The sequence below is a fragment of the Sus scrofa genome, unplaced genomic scaffold (genome assembly GCF_000003025.6).
Source record: "Sus scrofa isolate TJ Tabasco breed Duroc unplaced genomic scaffold, Sscrofa11.1 Contig1914, whole genome shotgun sequence".
Lineage (NCBI taxonomy): Eukaryota > Metazoa > Chordata > Mammalia > Artiodactyla > Suidae > Sus > Sus scrofa.
This window is the reverse complement of record NW_018084979.1, coordinates 3,768,142-3,786,882: the sequence shown is the minus strand read 5'-3', so window position 1 is coordinate 3,786,882 and position 18,741 is coordinate 3,768,142. Positions and strand designations below refer to the sequence as shown.

Here is an 18,741-nt window from a genome sequence, read left to right as displayed (position 1 = left end):
GAACCTCAGCTCCAAGTCAAGGCCACCCTCAGGAGGAGAGCTGGCAAGCTGCCCCAAAAGGCATAGGACCTGCAAAGCAGACAAACGCATGCAAACAATGCACGCAGCCATGCTGTTTGTCCAGCTCCTCTCCCTGCTCTGCGCGGCGAGGATGAGTGACCGACCCCTCTGCCACACCAGTGGATGCCCTCTTGAGGACTGTTGGCTGACCATTGACCTTGGGCTGATTTGCCATAACCTCAGGGCAAAGGGGGGATGAGGGGGAGGTGTCGTGATCTCTGAGACGTTGCTGAATGTGCAGGTCATTGTACCGAAGGGACAGGACTGCCCTGCTCCCAACAGGGTGCTGCCCTCAGGATCTAAACCCCAGGAGCTCCTGGCCCACCACTGGAAACCCACGGAGGATGCACCCTCATCTCTTGCAGCAGCTCCCAGGAGCAGCCAGGTAGAAAGAAGAGGCTAAAATGAGGTGCTCATATAGCAGTTCAGCCCCCTGGACCTCCTGGAGGAAAGTGTTCCTGGGTCAGGGAAGGCTGTGGATGGGGCACGGCTCTGGACACAGAGGTGTGGAAGCAGCTGGGGCTCCCCTTCTTGCATCAAAAATCAGGATGCAATGAGAGTGAGTTTTCCCTTGCCCTTGCTTCCTGCCACAGGTACTCTGAGGGCGCTTCGTGCCTCCAACCACAGCAGCTGTGCCGCTAATGCGAAGGACTGGCAGAGACATCCCCTGGGCCACCACCCCCACATCCTCAGGGCCGAGCACACTCCCACCTTATCTCTTCACTCTGGGACGAGGCCAGCCAGCTTTGGCATTCCCTTGAGGACAAGGCCTTCTGTCACCTGCAGCCAAAGGTACTCTGGTGGCCCTCCGGACCAGTGTCCTCCCAGGGATGTGGGGGACTCAGGAGATTTCCCAGAAACTTACCTCCTGCTGCCTCCTCTGGGTCTTTAGGATGGAGGGCGGAACAGGCCAGCAGGCACTGGAATCTTTTGTTCTTTTTTTGGCCTTTGAAGGTGAAATTTATTGCATGAGTCGGTGCCCTGTCCCCTTTTAAAATTTCATTAGAACGGGAAGGATCGAGACGGTGGAGGAGTAAGATGTCACTCTCCCAAAAACACACATACAAAACAAAAAAATACATACACGCAGAACAATTTGCGCAGAACAACTACCGAAAGCTGGCAGAAGACCTTAAACCTCCAAAAAGGGCAAGAAACCCTCCACATGGCTGGGTAGAACAAAAGGGAAAAGGAGAGAGAGAGAGAAAGGAATCAGGATGGGAATAGTGCTGCTGAGAGGGAGCTGCTAAAGAGAAAAGGAACTCACACCCTGGGAAGCTACCGAACCAACGGGGAGATCAGCCAAGATGGAGGGACCTCAAAGTCATGGAGAAGAGCACAGCAGCTGGACTGAGGATGGCAAAGCAGAGAGAGAACCACACAGGTCATCTGCACCACCGCCCTGGACACCACAGCTTGAGATGCTCAGGCAGGGGCTGGGCGTGGAGAATCAGGCTCCAGAGGCCAGTTCCAGGGAGAGGACTAGGGTTGGCTGTGTGGAGAAGGCCTGAGGGTCTAGGGAGTAGTGTGCCATGGGCTGGCGAACAGAACGCCACAGCCAAGGGAACCCGGGAAGAGGGCCGGGCCTGGAGGAGAAGCAAGGTGCCGTTGCTGGAAGAGCGAGAGGGGAGGGCAGACCTCCATAGGAATTTCCCCATGCACGCATGGACTCTCAGATGGCAGGCGCCTCTGTCACAGGCCAAGGGTGGTGAGGCACCACTTGCATGGGCTACCAGTGATAGGGACAAACTACAGCAGTCGTCTCAGACGCCAGAGTGGGGTGTGGCCCACCACCACCAGGGGTTGCGAACAGGCGCAACCTGTGGCCCCAGTCACCTCAGAGTTGGCAAGGAGGACACGCCAACCAAGTACCACTCACTGTGCTCTCACTCCCCTGAGAACACACCTGCCCTGCTGCTGCCACTGCCAAATGCTCTGGGTGCTGCCTACGTGTGCCTGATCACTGTCACTTCCTAGGACCCTGCAACTTGGAGCAGCCGGCACCACCTTCCCACGGGTCCTTGCCACTGCCAAGGGTCCAGCAACCAGGCCCTGGCTACTAGCCCTGCCCATGGCCTCCATCTCCCTGGAAGCACATGCAGCACCCTAAGAGTAAATAGTAAGCCTCACAAAATACTCAGGTGCACTCATGCAGATACATAGCCCTCCACGGCTGTGGTAGTTGTTTTCCCTCCACTCACAGGATAAGAAAAATATGAGCAAAATGAAGAAGCTTGGGAACCATGCCCCGTTAAAAGAACAGGAGATTCACATGAAGGAGCAAACAATGAAACAGACCTCTGCAGTCTAATAGACACTGAGTTCAAAAAGGAGGTAGTGAAAATACCGAAGGAATTAAGGGTGAATATGAAGGAATTAAAACGGGATACGAACAGTAAAGCAGATCACTTCAGAAAGGAACTAGAAAATATAAGGAGGAGCCAAGAAAAATCAGAACATTCATTTGCAGAGATGCAAGCTGAGTTAAAGGCCCTGCACGAGCAGAATGAATAAGGCGGAGGAACGCATTAGTGACTTGGAAGATAGAAGAGTGGAAATCACCCAATCACAGCAGACAGAAAACCAAATGAAAAAAACATGAAACCAGTATAAGAGAGCTGTGGGATAATATAAAGCAGACCGATCTATGCATAATAGGGATTTCAGAAGGAGAAGAAAAAGGAAAGGGGATTGACCATATAGTTAAAGAAGCTATGGCTGAAAACGTTCCAACTCTAAAGGAAACAGATATCAAGATACAGGAGGCACAGAGGGCCCCAAACATGTTGAACCCAAACAGGTCCACACCAAGACGTATGCTAAGAAAAGTGGCAAAAGTTAAAGAGAGGGTTCTAAAGGCAGCAAGAGAAAAACAAATTACAAGGGAACCCTCATAAGGCAATAGGCTATTTTCTCTACAGAAACAATACAGGCAAGAAGAGAGTGGCAAGATATATTCAAAGTTCTAAAAGAGAAACATTTGCAGCCTAGAATATACTACCCAGCAAGAATATCATTTCAAAGAGGAGAAATAAAGATTTTCTCCAACAAATAAAAACTAAATGAGTACAGAAATACTAAACTCATTCTAAAAGAAGTGCTGAAAGACCTCGTCTACATGAAAAAGAAGTAAGAAGAAAAAGAATGGAGGAAATCACAGTGGAAAAGGAATTACTTAAATAAGCCAGTATACAGATCAAAAGGGGGGGGGACTATTGTAAAAGTAGTAGGACAAACATGAAGATGTTGAAAAAGGACTTCATATCATAACATGTAGTGGGGAGTGAAACTGAGAAAATCTTAGACACTCTTTTAGAATGTGTTTGAGCCTATATGACTATCACACAAAAGCAAGCAGAAATAGGAAGGGGTTAACATACTTGAAAAACAGGGCAACCACAAATCAAAACCGAACATGACCTTTAAAAAAAAAAAGAAAAAACAGAAAAGAAGAGGACACAAGCATAAAACAAAAGGAAATCATCCAACCAAAAGAAAGAGAGAAAGGAACAAAGGAGATACACAGAATCAACTGGAAAACAAGGTTTACAATGGCAATAAATACATATTTATCAATACTTACCTTACATTTCAATGGACTGGATGTTCCAATCAAAAAGACATAGAGTGGTAGATTGGATAAAAAAGCAAGAACCTAAAATATGCTGCCTATAAGAGACTCACCTTAAGGCAAAGGACACATATAGATTGAACGGGAGGGGATGGGAAAAGCTATTTCAAGCCAAAGGACAAGACAGGAAAGCAGAAGTTGCAATACTCGTAACAGACAAAATAGACTTAAAATGAAGGCCATAAAGAAAGACAAAGAAGGACACTATTTAATGATTAAGGGATCCTTCCAAGGAGAGGATATTACAATTTTCATGAAGTGTTCCCCTAATATAGGAGCACCCACATACATATAACAAATACCAACAGGTAACAGGAGAAACATGGGAATGCAATCATAGCAGGAGACTTTAACAGCCCTCTCACATCAATGGACAGATCCTCTAAACAGAAAATCACCACGGCAACAGAGATCCTAAGTGACACAATAGAACAGTTAGACTCAACTGACATTTTCAGTACATTACACCCCCCCCCAAAAAAAATCAGAATATACATTCTTTTCAAGAGCACACGGAACATTCTCAAGGATTGACCACATGTTGGGGCACAAAGCTGACCTGAACAAATTGAAGAGTATAGAAATTATTTCAAGTATCTTCTCTGACCACAGTAGCATGAAACTAGAAATCAACCACAGGAAAAGAAATGTGAAAAAACTGAATACATGGAGACTAAACAACTAAAATACCAATGGGTCAACAAGGAAATCAAAATGGGAATTAAAAAATACCTTGAGGAGTTCCTGTCGTGGTGCAGTGGTTAACGAATCCGACTAGGAACCATGAGGTTGCGGGTTCGGTCCCTGCCCTTGCACAGTGGGTTAACGATCCGGCATTGCCGTGAGCTGTGGTGTAGGCTGCAGACGCGGCTCGGATCCAGCGTTGCTGTGGCTCTGGCGTAGGCCGGTGGCTACAGCTCCGATTCAACCCCTAGCCCGGGAACCTCCATATGCCGCGGGAGCGGCCCAAGAAATAGCAACAACAACAACAACAACAAAAGACAAAAAAATAAAATAAAATACCTTGAGACAAATGATAATGCAGACATAACCTCTCAAAATCCATGGGATGCTGCAAAAGCAGTGCTCAGAGGGAAATTCATAGCAACACAGGCCTTGCTCCAAAAAGAAGAAAAATCTCTTATTGACAATTTCACAAACCACTAAAAGAATTAGACAACGAAGAACAAATAAAACCGAAAGTCAGCCAAGGAAGGAAATCATAAAGATCAGTGAGGAAATCAATAAAACAGAGATTCAAAAACAATAGAAAAAAATCAATAAAACAAAGAGCTGATTCTTTGACAAACCTCTGGCCAGACTCACCTAGAAGAGGACACAAAGAACTCAAAGAAACAAAATAAGAAATGAAAGGGAAAAACCTCAGTGGGTACCACAGAAATACAGAAAACCATAAGAGGATACGATGAACAATCATACGCCAACAAATCTGATAACCTAGAAGAAATGGACAACTTTCTAGAGACTTAAAGCCCCCTAAAACTGAACCAAGAAGAAATAGATCAAGTGAACAGGCTGATCACAAGAAATGAAATGGAATACACAATGAAAACACACCCTACAAGCAAAAGTCCAAGACCAGGTAGCTTCACAGGTTAATGCTACCAAACATACAAAGAGGAAATTATACCCATCTTTAAATGTTTCTGAAAGTTTGAAGAAGAAGGAACACACCTAAAAACGTTCTATGAGGTCATCATAACCCTTATACCAAAACCAGACAAATATGCTACCAAAAATGAAAATTATAGGCCTCTATCCCTGATGAATATAGATGCAAAAATTCTCAAAAAAAGGAAAATTAGCCAACCAAATCCAACAACGCAAAAAAGAGATCATGCACCATGACCAAGTGGGATTCATCCCAGGTTCACAAGGATGGTTCAACACATGCAAATCAATCAACGTCATCCACCACATGAACAAAAGAAAAGTCCAAAACCACGTGATCCTCTCAATAGTTGCAGAAAAAGCATTTGACAAAGTCCAACATCCAATTATGATAAAAACTCTCACCAGAGTGGGTATAGAGGGAACACACCTTAACATAATCAAGGCCATTTATGACAAACCCACAGCCAGTATAATACCCAGTGGAGAAAGGCAGAAAACCTTCCTGCTAACATCTGGAACAAAACAAGGATGCCCATGTTCACCACTTTCATTCACCACTTTCACAGTATTGGAATTCCCAGGCACAGCATTCGGACAAAGGAAGGAAATAAAAGGTATCCAGATTGGAAGAGAAGAGGTAAAATTGTCACTGAATGCAGATCACATGATACTATATATAGAAAACCCTGGGGACTCCCCACAAAAACTACTAGAATCAATCCATCGATTCAGAAAAGTAGCAGGATACAAGATTAGCATTCAGAAAGTGATTGTACTTCTGTATACTGACAACGAAATATTAGAAAAGGAATACAAAAATAAATACCTTTTAAAATCACACCCCAAAAGTGTAAATACTAAGGAGTAAACCTGGCTCGGAAGGTGAAAGACTTCTATGCTGAGAATTATAAAACATTGATCCAGGAAATTAAAGAGGATTCAAAGAAATGGAAAGATAGTCCATGCTCCTGGACTGGAAGAATGTATATTGTTAAAATGGCCATACTCCCCAAAGGCACCTACAGATTCATTGCAATCCCTACCAAATCATCCATGACAATTTTTCACAGAACTAGAACAAACAACCCCAACACTTACATGGAACATAAAAACCCAGAATTGCCGAAGCAATCCTGAGGGGGGAAAAACCAAGCAGGGGGAATAACTCTCCCTCGGGCACTACTACAAAGCCACAGTCATCAAAACAGTGTGGTGCTGGTACAAAAACAGGCAGACAGGTCAGTGGAACAGAATAGAGAACCCAGAAAGAAACCCAGACACCTGTGGTCAATTAATCTTGGACAAAGGAGGCAAGAACAGAAAATGGAGAAGTCTCTTCAGCAAGCGGTGCTGGGAGAAATGGAAGCCCACCTGCAAATCAGTGAGACTAGATCTCACCCCCCACCAGGCATGAAAATAAACTCCATATGGCTGACAGACGTAAACGTAAGACAAGACACCATCAAACTCCTGGAAGAGAACGCAGACAAAAGATTCTCTGCCGTCAACCTTACTAATATTTTCTCAGGTCAGTCTCCCAAGACAACAGAAATAAAAACACAAATAAACCAATGAGAACTAATCCAACTGACAAGTTTTGCCCAGCAAAGGAAACCATAAAGAAAAGAGACAACCTACAGAACATAGTTTCAAATGATGCAACGAACAAGGGCTTAATCCCCAAAACATACAAACAATTTATACAGCTCAACAGCAAAAAAGCAACAACCCAATCAAAAATGGGCAGAAGACCTGAATAGTCATTTCTCCAAAGAGGACGTACAGATGGCCAATGGGCACATGAAAAAAAAAAAAGTTTCAACATCACTAATTATTGGAGAAATGCAAATCAAAACTTCAGTGAGGTACCACCTCTCACCAGTCAGAATGGCCATCATTAATAAGCCCACAAACAACAAATGCTGGAAAAGGTGTGGAGAAAAGGGACCCCTCCTGCACTGGTGGTGGGAATGTAAGCTGGTACAACCACTATGGAAAACAATATGGGGGTACCTCAGAAACCTAAATATAGAACTACCAGGGACCCAGCAATCCCACTCCGGGTATATATCCAGACAAAACTTTCCTTGAAAAAGACACATGCACCCGTGTATGTTCACTGCAGCACTATTCACAACAGCCCAGACTTGGAAACAACCTAAATGTCCATCGACAGATGAATGGATTAAGAAGATGTGGTCCGTATACACAATGGAATACTCCTCAGCCATAAAAACGAACGTAATATTGCCATTTGCAGCAACATGGAATGAACCATAGACTCTCGTACTGAGTGTGGGAAGTCGGAAAGAGAAAGACCAATGCCGTATGATACCGCTTATATTGGGAATCTAATACAAAGCACAGATGAACATTTTTACAGAAAAGAAACAAACTCCTGGACGTGGAGAAGAGACTTGTGGTTGCCTAGAGGGAGGGGAAGGTGTGGGATGGATGGGGAGTTCGGGGTGAGTAGATGCAAACTATTGCATTAGGAGTGGAGAGGCAATGAGATCTGCAGCGCAGGGAACTACGTCTAGTCACTTGTGATGGAACCCGATGGAGGATAATGTGAGAAAAGGAATGTGTACATACGTGCGCGCGTGTGTGTGTGACTGGGTCGCTTTGCTGTACAGCAGAAATTGACAGAACAATGTAAATCAACTAATATGGAAAAAATAAAAACCTAAAACAATAAAATTCCATTAGCAATTCTAGCTCTTACCCTCTTTTGCTCATGTCCTTGAGCATTAAAGGAGGGATCTCCTGTTTCTTCTTCTTTTGCTAAATCATTGCCACTGTTGATTTCTTGACTACAGCAGCCACATGCCCTCGTACAGCTTCCGACCTGAGAAATGAAGCGCTGGGGCTTTTTCCCCGGTGTTTCTGCCCATGAGGACCTTCCTGGTGGGCGGAGCGGTCAGAAGGCCGTCTCAGACTCCGACCCCTCCCCCCACGAACGTGAGGCAGGCCTGTGTTCTGGCCACCGGGTCTACCACAGTGCCAGCCCTAGGAGGAAAGGCCCCCGAGTCAGGATGGGCTACCAAGGCTGGAGACCCCTCGGCCCACCCACGGCCCTGGCCTCCAGCAAGGCCTCTGATCACTCAAGCAGAGGTCCCTCTGAAGCCTGTGTCTGCTGGACGCCATGATCCAGACGTTCAAGCAGAGTGGGTGCTGGTCCCGTCACACTTCGCCCGATGGCTTGTCCCTCTAGCTGGGACACCAAAGCCAGGAAGCCACTCCCAGCTTCCTGGCTATTTTCAGAGGCAGGGGTGCGAGTATCCTGTGATGCCAACATGCAACTGGATGGCGGGGAGCCCTCTCCACCGGCCCTCAAGTCCTGGGGGAAGCCCAGTGGGGACACACCTTCCCAGGCGCCTGCTCTGGGATGGGGCCGACCCCGCGAGACCGCGGCTGTGGGGAGCAGCTGAGAGACGGACTCAGCAAGGCCAGGGATCCCAGTTCTGGCCACTCCGTTACGCAGATCAGACACCACGCCTGTCACTCACTGGGGCACAGGCCTGGAACACTCGTGTTTTCCCTGGCACATGCTTGTGGTAGGTGGGGGCAGGAGCAGCGTTCCAGAACTGGACCGTGAGATGCTGTAGATGGAGCCCAGCCCGGGCGTGAGCACACTCAGCCATACGTGTGCAGGCTGCGGGCCCACTGGCCCTGCACCCCTCTGTCTAGAAGACGCTGGAGAGAGGCCAGACTTCCTCGGAACAGCTCAAAGAGCTCTGTCAAAGCCAGATCCCATCACACGTGGGCACCAATAGGCCATGCCAGCCTCCAAGGGCCGAACTGGGTTCTCCACGGCGCACATGAAGCCTGCAGCCTGGCTTATCCTCTTCCGTGGTGAAGAGGCAGGCCCGGGACTGGACGAGGGGCTAGCAGGGTGTGGTAGGCACCTTGCGCCCCCCACCCCGGCAGGAACCAGAGACCCTGGGGCTGAGAGTGAGCCTCCAAACAGGATGCCCCACCCTTCAGGCCACCTTTCAATCCAGCTACACTCCACCTGCCATTCTCCTCTGGGCACAGGGCCCAGCCCCTGGATCTTGGCCTTGGCTCGACTTGCACCCACGCGCACACACACACTTCCTAACGTGCTGTCCGCTCACCCCTCCCCAGCGTGGTCCATGGGCAGCACGGCAGTGCGCGTCCGGCGGTAGTGAGTGCAGAGGTCCCTTCCCCTCCCCCAGGAGCCCCAGGGTGTGTGCAGATCTGGGGGCTCCTGTCCCTTACACCTTCATGCCCCTCCCCTCATACCCACCCTCCAGGCGGAGGCAGCGAGACCTTTGCCCAGGGACTCAGCCAACGGGCACACGGAGGCCAGCCCTCAGCAGCTGGCTCCCAAAGAGGAGGTGGGAGGTAGGTCCACAGCTGCCACAGAGAGAAACCCTGACGGACCCCACAGGGGCCACGCCAGCCGGAACCAGCTCCCTCGTGGGTGAGCAATGGCCAGGGCCCCGCCGGCCACCACGGCTGGCCTTGCGCCAGCTGAGAACTCACGTCCAGTGCAGGGAGACTCAAGACAGCCTGTGCACACAGCCTCGGATCTGCTCCCATTTCAAGCAGAAAAAGGAAACCGTGCAGGCAGCCCTCAGCATTTCAAGGATTGTAGCAGCGGCCAACTATTCGTCGGCAGTGGCCGATTAGAATGACCGTGGAGAAGGGCGGAAGGGTCTCTCGTGGGCTCTGCGGCCAACAGGCCCTGGCTCCACCTGCCCGCTGCCAGCCCGAGGGGCTTGGGCCGAGCCAGGAACCACAGTGCTCACCGGGACCACAGTGACTGACCAAACTCCCGGCCAGAGCAGCCCCAGGCCAGCCGGGCTCTCGCCCTGAGGACTCACCATCAGATGCACAAGGGGGCGAGTGTGGAAGAGACGTGTCGCCCGGGCCATTTGGGAAGGCGAAGGGACCTTCCAGGTGGACAGGAGGTGGGACGCACTCCAGGCAAGGGACTGGGTCCCCAAGGCCTGGGGAAGGGGTACTGGCTTGGGGGTTAGCCTGGCCAGGGAACGGGGAGCGGGGCGGGGGGCTGAGCAGGGAGGACCTGACCTCGTGGGAGCGAGGCAAGTCAGGCTTCAGGCAGCAGCCGCACATCCCAGACCAGGAGGCTGAGGCAGGAGGGGCTTGCAGCGGGGCGGGGGCCTGCCTGGCTCCGGGGGCTCCTGGGGGACGCTGGCTCTTGTTTCCGTGTCCCGCAGCACAGGGCCAGCTCGCTGGGCCTATGCTTACCTTGATGTCTGGGGCCGGGGCGTCAGGGTCGTCGTCTCCTCAGGGGAGAGTCCCCTGAGGCTACGCTGGGTGGGACTATGGCAGCTCCACCAGGGCCTGGGGACCAGGGGCCTGGACCAGGCTGCAGCCCGGAGGACGGGCAGGGCTCTGGCTCTCCAGCATCTGGCCCTCGGAAATGGCAGAACCCCTGGCGGGTGAGCGAGCTGAGAGCGGGTCAGACAGACAGGGGCCGGCCGGAAAGGAGAAGTTGGGGGCAGAGCCCGCCAGGGGCCAGGCCCAAGGTTCTGTGTGCCAGGGCCTGGGTGGGCACATTGGTGTGGCCATGGCTACTTAGATTCGTGGGGCCAGGGCATCCTGGTCACCGTCTCCTCAGGTGAGCCTGGTGTCTGATGTCCAGCTAGGCGCTGGTGGGCCGCGGGTGGGCCTGTCTCAGGCTAGGGCAGGGGCTGGGATGTGTATTTGTCAAGGAGGGGCAACAGGGTGCAGACTGTGCCCCTGGAAACTTGACCACTGGGGCAGGGGCGTCCTGGTCACCGTCTCCTCAGGTAAGACGGCCCTGTGCCCCTCTCTCGCGGGCTGGAAAAGGAATTTTCCAAGATTCCTTGGTCTGTGTGGGGCCCTCTGGGGCCCCCGGGGGTGGCTCCCCTCCTGCCCAGATGGGGCCTCGGCCTGTGGAGCACGGGCTGGGCACACAGCTCGAGTCTAGGGCCACAGAGGCCCGGGCTCAGGGCTCTGTGTGGCCCGGCGACTGGCAGGGGGCTCGGGTTTTTGGACACCCCCTAATGGGGGCCACAGCACTGTGACCATCTTCACAGCTGGGGCCGAGGAGTCGAGGTCACCGTCTCCTCAGGTGAGTCCTCGTCAGCCCTCTCTCACTCTCTGGGGGGTTTTGCTGCATTTTGTGGGGGAAAGAGGATGCCTGGGTCTCAGGTCTAAAGGTCTAGGGCCAGCGCCGGGGCCCAGGAAGGGGCCGAGGGGCCAGGCTCGGCTCGGCCAGGAGCAGAGCTTCCAGACATCTCGCCTCCTGGCGGCTGCAGTCAGGCCTTTGGCCGGGGGGGTCTCAGCACCACCAGGCCTCTTGGCTCCCGAGGTCCCCGGCCCCGGCTGCCTCACCAGGCACCGTGCGCGGTGGGCCCGGGCTCTTGGTCGGCCACCCTTTCTTAACTGGGATCCGGGCTTAGTTGTCGCAATGTGACAACGGGCTCGAAAGCTGGGGCCAGGGGACCCTAGTCTACGACGCCTCGGGTGGGTGTCCCGCACCCCTCCCCACTTTCACGGCACTCGGCGAGACCTGGGGAGTCAGGTGTTGGGGACACTTTGGAGGTCAGGAACGGGAGCTGGGGAGAGGGCTCTGTCAGCGGGGTCCAGAGATGGGCCGCCCTCCAAGGACGCCCTGCGCGGGGACAAGGGCTTCTTGGCCTGGCCTGGCCGCTTCACTTGGGCGTCAGGGGGGGCTTCCCGGGGCAGGCGGTCAGTCGAGGCGGGTTGGAATTCTGAGTCTGGGTTCGGGGTTCGGGGTTCGGCCTTCATGAACAGACAGCCCAGGCGGGCCGTTGTTTGGCCCCTGGGGGCCTGGTTGGAATGCGAGGTCTCGGGAAGTCAGGAGGGAGCCTGGCCAGCAGAGGGTTCCCAGCCCTGCGGCCGAGGGACCTGGAGACGGGCAGGGCATTGGCCGTCGCAGGGCCAGGCCACACCCCCCAGGTTTTTGTGGGGCGAGCCTGGAGATTGCACCACTGTGATTACTATGCTATGGATCTCTGGGGCCCAGGCGTTGAAGTCGTCGTGTCCTCAGGTAAGAACGGCCCTCCAGGGCCTTTAATTTCTGCTCTCGTCTGTGGGCTTTTCTGACTCTGATCCTCGGGAGGCGTCCGTGTCCCCCCCGGGGATGAGGCCGGCTTGCCAGGAGGGGTCAGGGACCAGGAGCCTGTGGGAAGTTCTGACGGGGGCTGCAGGCGGGAAGGGCCCCACCGGGGGGCGAGCCCCAGGCCGCTGGGCGGCAGGAGACCCGTGAGAGTGCGCCTTGAGGAGGGTGTCTGCGGAACCACGAACGCCCGCCGGGAAGGGCTTGCTGCAATGCGGTCTTCAGACGGGAGGCGTCTTCTGCCCTCACCGTCTTTCAAGCCCTTGTGGGTCTGAAAGAGCCATGTCGGAGAGAGAAGGGACAGGCCTGTCCCGACCTGGCCGAGAGCGGGCAGCCCCGGGGGAGAGCGGGGCGATCGGCCTGGGCTCTGTGAGGCCAGGTCCAAGGGAGGACGTGTGGTCCTCGTGACAGGTGCACTTGCGAAACCTTAGAAGACGGGGTATGTTGGAAGCGGCTCCTGATGTTTAAGAAAAGGGAGACTGTAAAGTGAGCAGAGTCCTCAAGTGTGTTAAGGTTTTAAAGGTCAAAGTGTTTTAAACCTTTGTGACTGCAGTTAGCAAGCGTGCGGGGAGTGAATGGGGTGCCAGGGTGGCCGAGAGGCAGTACAAGGGCCGTGCCGTCCTCTAATTCAGGGCTTAGTTTTGCAGAATAAAGTCGGCCTGTTTTCTAAAAGCATTGGTGGTGCTGAGCTGGTGGAGGAGGCCGCGGGCAGCCCTGGCCACCTGCAGCAGGTGGCAGGAAGCAGGTCGGCCAAGAGGCTATTTTAGGAAGCCAGAAAACACGGTCGATGAATTTATAGCTTCTGGTTTCCAGGAGGTGGTTGGGCATGGCTTTGCGCAGCGCCACAGAACCGAAAGTGCCCACTGAGAAAAAACAACACCTGCTTAATTTGCATTTTTCTAAAAGAAGAAACAGAGGCTGACGGAAACTGGAAAGTTCCTGTTTTAACTACTCGAATTGAGTTTTCGGTCTTAGCTTATCAACTGCTCACTTAGATTCATTTTCAAAGTAAACGTTTAAGAGCCGAGGCATTCCTATCCTCTTCTAAGGCGTTATTCCTGGAGGCTCATTCACCGCCAGCACCTCCGCTGCCTGCAGGCATTGCTGTCACCGTCACCGTGACGGCGCGCACGATTTTCAGTTGGCCCGCTTCCCCTCGTGATTAGGACAGACGCGGGCACTCTGGCCCAGCCGTCTTGGCTCAGTATCTGCAGGCGTCCGTCTCGGGACGGAGCTCAGGGGAAGAGCGTGACTCCAGTTGAACGTGATAGTCGGTGCGTTGAGAGGAGACCCAGTCGGGTGTCGAGTCAGAAGGGGCCCGGGGCCCGAGGCCCTGGGCAGGACGGCCCGTGCCCTGCATCACGGGCCCAGCGTCCTAGAGGCAGGACTCTGGTGGAGAGTGTGAGGGTGCCTGGGGCCCCTCCGGAGCTGGGGCCGTGCGGTGCAGGTTGGGCTCTCGGCGCGGTGTTGGCTGTTTCTGCGGGATTTGGAGGAATTCTTCCAGTGATGGGAGTCGCCAGTGACCGGGCACCAGGCTGGTAAGAGGGAGGCCGCCGTCGTGGCCAGAGCAGCTGGGAGGGTTCGGTAAAAGGCTCGCCCGTTTCCTTTAATGAGGACTTTTCCTGGAGGGCATTTAGTCTAGTCGGGACCGTTTTCGACTCGGGAAGAGGGATGCGGGCGGAGGGCATGTGCCCAGGAGCCGAAGGCGCCGCGGGGAGAAGCCCAGGGCTCTCCTGTCCCCACAGAGGCGACGCCACTGCCGCAGACAGACAGGGCCTTTCCCTCTGATGACGGCAAAGGCGCCTCGGCTCTTGCGGGGTGGTGGGGGGGAGTCGCCCCGAAGCCGCTCACCCAGAGGCCTGAGGGGTGAGACTGACCGATGCCTCTTGGCCGGGCCTGGGGCCGGACCGAGGGGGACTCCGTGGAGGAGGGCGATGGTGGCTGCGGGAGGGAACCGACCCTGGGCCGAGCCCGGCTTGGCGGGATTCCCGGGCGAGGGCCCTCAGCCGAGGCGAGTGGGTCCGGCGGAACCACCCTTTCTGGCCAGCGCCACGGGGCTCTCGGGACTGTCCGGGGCGACGCTGGGCTGCCCGTGGCAGGCCTGGGCTGACCTGGACTTCACCAGACAGAACAGGGCTTTCAGGGCTGAGCTGAGCCAGGTTTAGCGAGGCCAAGTGGGGCTGAACCAGGCTCAACTGGCCTGAGCTGGGTTGAGCTGGGCTGACCTGGGCTGAGCTGAGCTGGGCTGGGCTGGACTGGCTGAGCTGAGCTGGGTTGAGCTGAGCTGAGCTGGCCTGGGTTGAGCTGGGCTGGGTTGAGCTGAGCTGGGTTGAGCTGGGTTGAGCTGGGTTGATCTGAGCTGAGCTGGGCTGAGCTGAGCTAGGCTGGGGTGAGCTGGGCTGAGCTGGTTTGAGTTGGGTTGAGCTGAGCTGAGCTGGGCTGTGCTGGCTGAGCTAGGCTGAGCTAGGCTAGGTTGAGCTGGGCTGGGCTGAGCTGAGCTAGGCTGGGCTGATTTGGGCTGAGCTGAGCTGAGCTAGGCTGCGTTGAGCTGGCTGGGCTGGATTGAGCTGGCTGAGCTGGCTGAGCTGGGCTGAGCTGGCCTGGGTTGAGCTGAGCTGGACTGGTTTGAGCTGGGTCGATCTGGGTTGAGCTGTCCTGGGTTGAGCTGGGCTGGGTTGAGCTGAGCTGGGTTGAGCTGGGCTCAGCAGAGCTGGGTTGGGCTGAGCTGGGTTGAGCTGAGCTGGGCTGAGCTGGCCTGGGTTGAGCTGGGCTGAGCTGAGCTGGGCTGAGCTGGCCTGTGTTGAGCTGGGCTGGGTTGAGCTGGGCTGAGCTGGATTGAGCTGGGTTGAGCTGAGCTGGGCTGGGCTGTGCTGACTGAGCTGGGCTGAGCTAGGCTGGGGTGAGCTGGGCTGAGCTGATCCGAGCTAGGCTGGGCTGGTTTGGGCTGAGCTGAGCTGAGCTAGGCTGGATTGATCTGGCTGAGCTGGGTTGAGCTGAGCTGGGCTGAGCTGGTCTGAGCTGGCCTGGGTCGAGCTGAGCTGGACTGGTTTGAGCTGGGTCGATCTGGGCTGAGCTGGCCTGGGTTGAGCTGGGCTGGGTTGAGCTGAGCTGGGTTGAGCTGGGCTGAGCTAGGCTGGGGTGAGCTGGGCTGAACTAGGCCTAGCTAGGTTGGGCTGAGCTGGGCTGGTTTGGGCTGAGCTGAGCTGAGCTAGGCTGCATTGAGCAGGCTGAGCTGGGCTGAGCTGGCCTGGGGTGAGCTGGGCTAGGTGGAGCTGAGCTGGGTCGAGCTGAGTTGGGCTGAGCTGGCCTGGGTTGAGGTAGGCTGAGCTGAGCTGAGCTAGGCTGGGTTGAGCTGGCTGGGCTGGTTTGCGCTGGGTCAAGCTGGGCCGAGCTGGCCTGGGTTGAGCTGGGCTCGGTTGAGCTGGGCTGAGCTGAGCCGACCTAGGCTGGGATGAGCTGGGCTGATTTGGGCTGAGCTGAGCTGAGCTAGGCTGCATTGAGCAGGCTGAGCTGGGCTGAGCTGGCCTGGGGTGAGCTGGGCTGAGCTGCGCTGAGCTAGGCTGGGTTGAGCTGGCTGGGCTGGTTTGCGCTGGGTCAAGCTGGGCCGAGCTGGCCTGGGATGAGCTGGGCCGGTTTGGGCTGAGCTGAGCTGAGCTAGGCTGCATTGAGCAGGCTGAGCTGGGCTGAGCTGGCCTGGGGTGAGCTGGGCTGAGCTAAGCTGAGCTGGGCTGGTTTGGGCTGAGCTGGCTGAGCTGGGTCCTGCTGAGCTGGGCTGAGCTGACCAGGGGTGAGCTGGGCTGAGTTAGGCTGGGCTCAGCTAGGCTGGGTTGATCTGGCAGGGCTGGTTTGCGCTGGGTCAAGCTGGGCCGAGCTGGCCTGGGATGAGCTGGGCTGGTTTGGGCTGAGCTGAGCTGAGCTGAGCTAGGCTGCATTGAGCAGGCTGAGCTGGGCTGAGCTGGCCTGGGGTGAGCTGGGCTGAGCTAAGCTGAGCTGGGCTGAACTGGGCTAAGCTGGCTGAGCTGGATCGAGCTGAGCTGGGCTGAGCTGAGCTGAGCTAGGCTGGGTTGAGCTGGCTGGGCTGGTTTGCGCTGGGTCAAGCTGGGCCGAGCTGGCCTGGGATGAGCTGGGCTGGTTTGGGCTGAGCTGAGCTGAGCTAGGCTGCATTGAGCAGGCTGAGCTGGGCTGAGCTGGCCTGGGGTGAGCTGGGCTGGGTGGAGCTGAGCTGGGCTGAACTGGGCTAAGCTGGCTGAGCTGGATCGAGCTGAGCTGGGCTGAGCTGGCCTGGGGTGAGCTGGGCTGGGTGGAGCTGAGCTGGGCTGAACTGGGCTAAGCTGGCTGAGCTGGATCGAGCTGAGCTGGGCTGAGCTGGCCTGGGGTGAGCTGGGCTGAGCTGAGCTGAGCTAGGCTGGGTTGAGCTGGCTGGGCTGGTTTGCGCTGGGTCAAGCTGGGCCGAGCTGGCCTGGGTTGAGCTGGGCTGGGCTGAGCTGAGCTAGGCTGGGTTGAGCTGGGCTGGGCTGAGCTGAGCTAGGCTGCATTGAGCTGGCTGGGCTGGATTGAGCTGGCTGAGCTGGCTGAGCTGGCTGAGCTGGGCTGAGCTGGCCTGGGTTGAGCTGGGCTGGGTTGAGCTGAGCTGGGCTGAGCTGGGCTCAGCAGAGCTGGGTTGAGCTGAGCTGGGTTGAGCTGGGGTGAGCTGGGCTGAGCAGAGCTGGGTTGAGCTGAGCTGGGTTGAGCTGGGCTCAGCAGAGCTGGGTTGAGCTGAGCTGGGTTGAGCTGGGCTGAGCTAGGCTGGGCTCAGCTAGGCTGGGTTGAGCTGAGCTGGGCTGAACTGGGCTGAGCTGGGCTGAACTGGGCTGAGCTGGGCTGAGCTGGGCTGAGCAGAGCTGGGCTGAGCAGAGCTGGGTTGTGCTGAGCTGGGTTGAGCTGGGCTGAGCTGGGCTGAGCAGAGTTGGGTTGAGCTGAGCTGGGTTCAGCTGGGCTGAGCTAGGCTGGGTTGAGCTGGGTTGAGTTGGGCTGAGCTGGGCTGGGTTGAGCGGAGCTGGGCTGAACTGGGCTGAGCTGGGCTGAGCGGAACTGGGTTGATCTGAATTGAGCTGGGCTGAGCCGGGCTGAGCCGGGCTGAGCTGGGCTAGGTTGAGCTTGGGTGAGCTTGCCTCAGCTGGTCTGAGCTAGGTTGGGTGGAGCTAGGCTGGATTGAGCTGGGCTGAGCTGAGCTGATCTGGCCTCAGCTGGGCTGAGGTAGGCTGAACTGGGCTGTGCTGGGCTGAGCTGAGCTGAGCCAGTTTGAGCTGGGTTGAGCTGGGCTGAGCTGGGCTGTGTTGATCTTTCCTGAACTGGGCTGAGCTGGGCTGAGCTGGCCTAGCTGGATTGAACGGGGGTAAGCTGGGCCAGGCTGGACTGGGCTGAGCTGAGCTAGGCTGAGCTGAGTTGAATTGGGTTAAGCTGGGCTGAGATGGGCTGAGCTGGGCTGAGCTGGGTTGAGCCAGGTCGGACTGGGTTACCCTGGGCCACACTGGGCTGAGCTGGGCGGAGCTCGATTAACCCGGTCAGGCTGAGTCGGGTCCAGCAGACATGCGCTGGCCAGGCTGGCTTGACCTGGACACATTCGATGAGCTGCCTTGGGATGGTTCACCTCAGCTGAGCCAGGTGGCTCCAGCTGGGCTGAGCTGGTGACCCTGGGTGACCTCGGTGACCAGGTTGTCCTGAGTCCGGGCCAAGCCGAGGCTGCATCAGACTCGCCAGACCCAAGGCCTGGGCCCCGGCTGGCCAAGCCAGGGGCGGTGAAGGCTGGGCTGGCAGGACTGTCCCGGAAGGCAGGTGCACGTGGAGCCGCCCGGACCCCGACCGGCAGGACCTGGAAAGACGCCTCTCACTCCCCTTTCTCTTCTGTCCCCTCTCGGGTCCTCAGAGAGCCAGTCTGCCCCGAATCTCTTCCCCCTCGTCTCCTGCGTCAGCCCCCCGTCCGATGAGAGCCTGGTGGCCCTGGGCTGCCTGGCCCGGGACTTCCTGCCCAGCTCCGTCACCTTCTCCTGGAACTACAAGAACAGCAGCAAGGTCAGCAGCCAGAACATCCAGGACTTCCCGTCCGTCCTGAGAGGCGGCAAGTACTTGGCCTCCTCCCGGGTGCTCCTACCCTCTGTGAGCATCCCCCAGGACCCAGAGGCCTTCCTGGTGTGCGAGGTCCAGCACCCCAGTGGCACCAAGTCCGTGTCCATCTCTGGGCCAGGTGAGCTGGGCTCCCCCTGTGGCTGTGGCGGGGGCGGGGCCGGGTGCCGCCGGCACAGCTGACGCCCCGTTCCTGCCTGCAGTCGTAGAGGAG

At 55.7% G+C, this 18,741-nt stretch overlaps 1 protein-coding gene and 1 gene segment (V, D, J or C); both read left to right on the top strand.

The window, feature by feature from the left end:
* Positions 1–18,741, top strand: part of LOC396781 (IgG heavy chain) — a 165,144-nt gene that overhangs the window by 54,409 nt on the left and 91,994 nt on the right. The window contains 2 exon segments of the mRNA NM_213828.1: positions 953–958; positions 12,305–12,356. Coding sequence (NP_998993.1) covers positions 953–958; positions 12,305–12,356 — 58 coding nt within the window.
* Positions 12,433–18,741, top strand: part of LOC102165485 — a 194,344-nt gene continuing 188,035 nt past the window's right edge. The window contains exon 1 of the C gene segment in view: positions 12,433–13,963.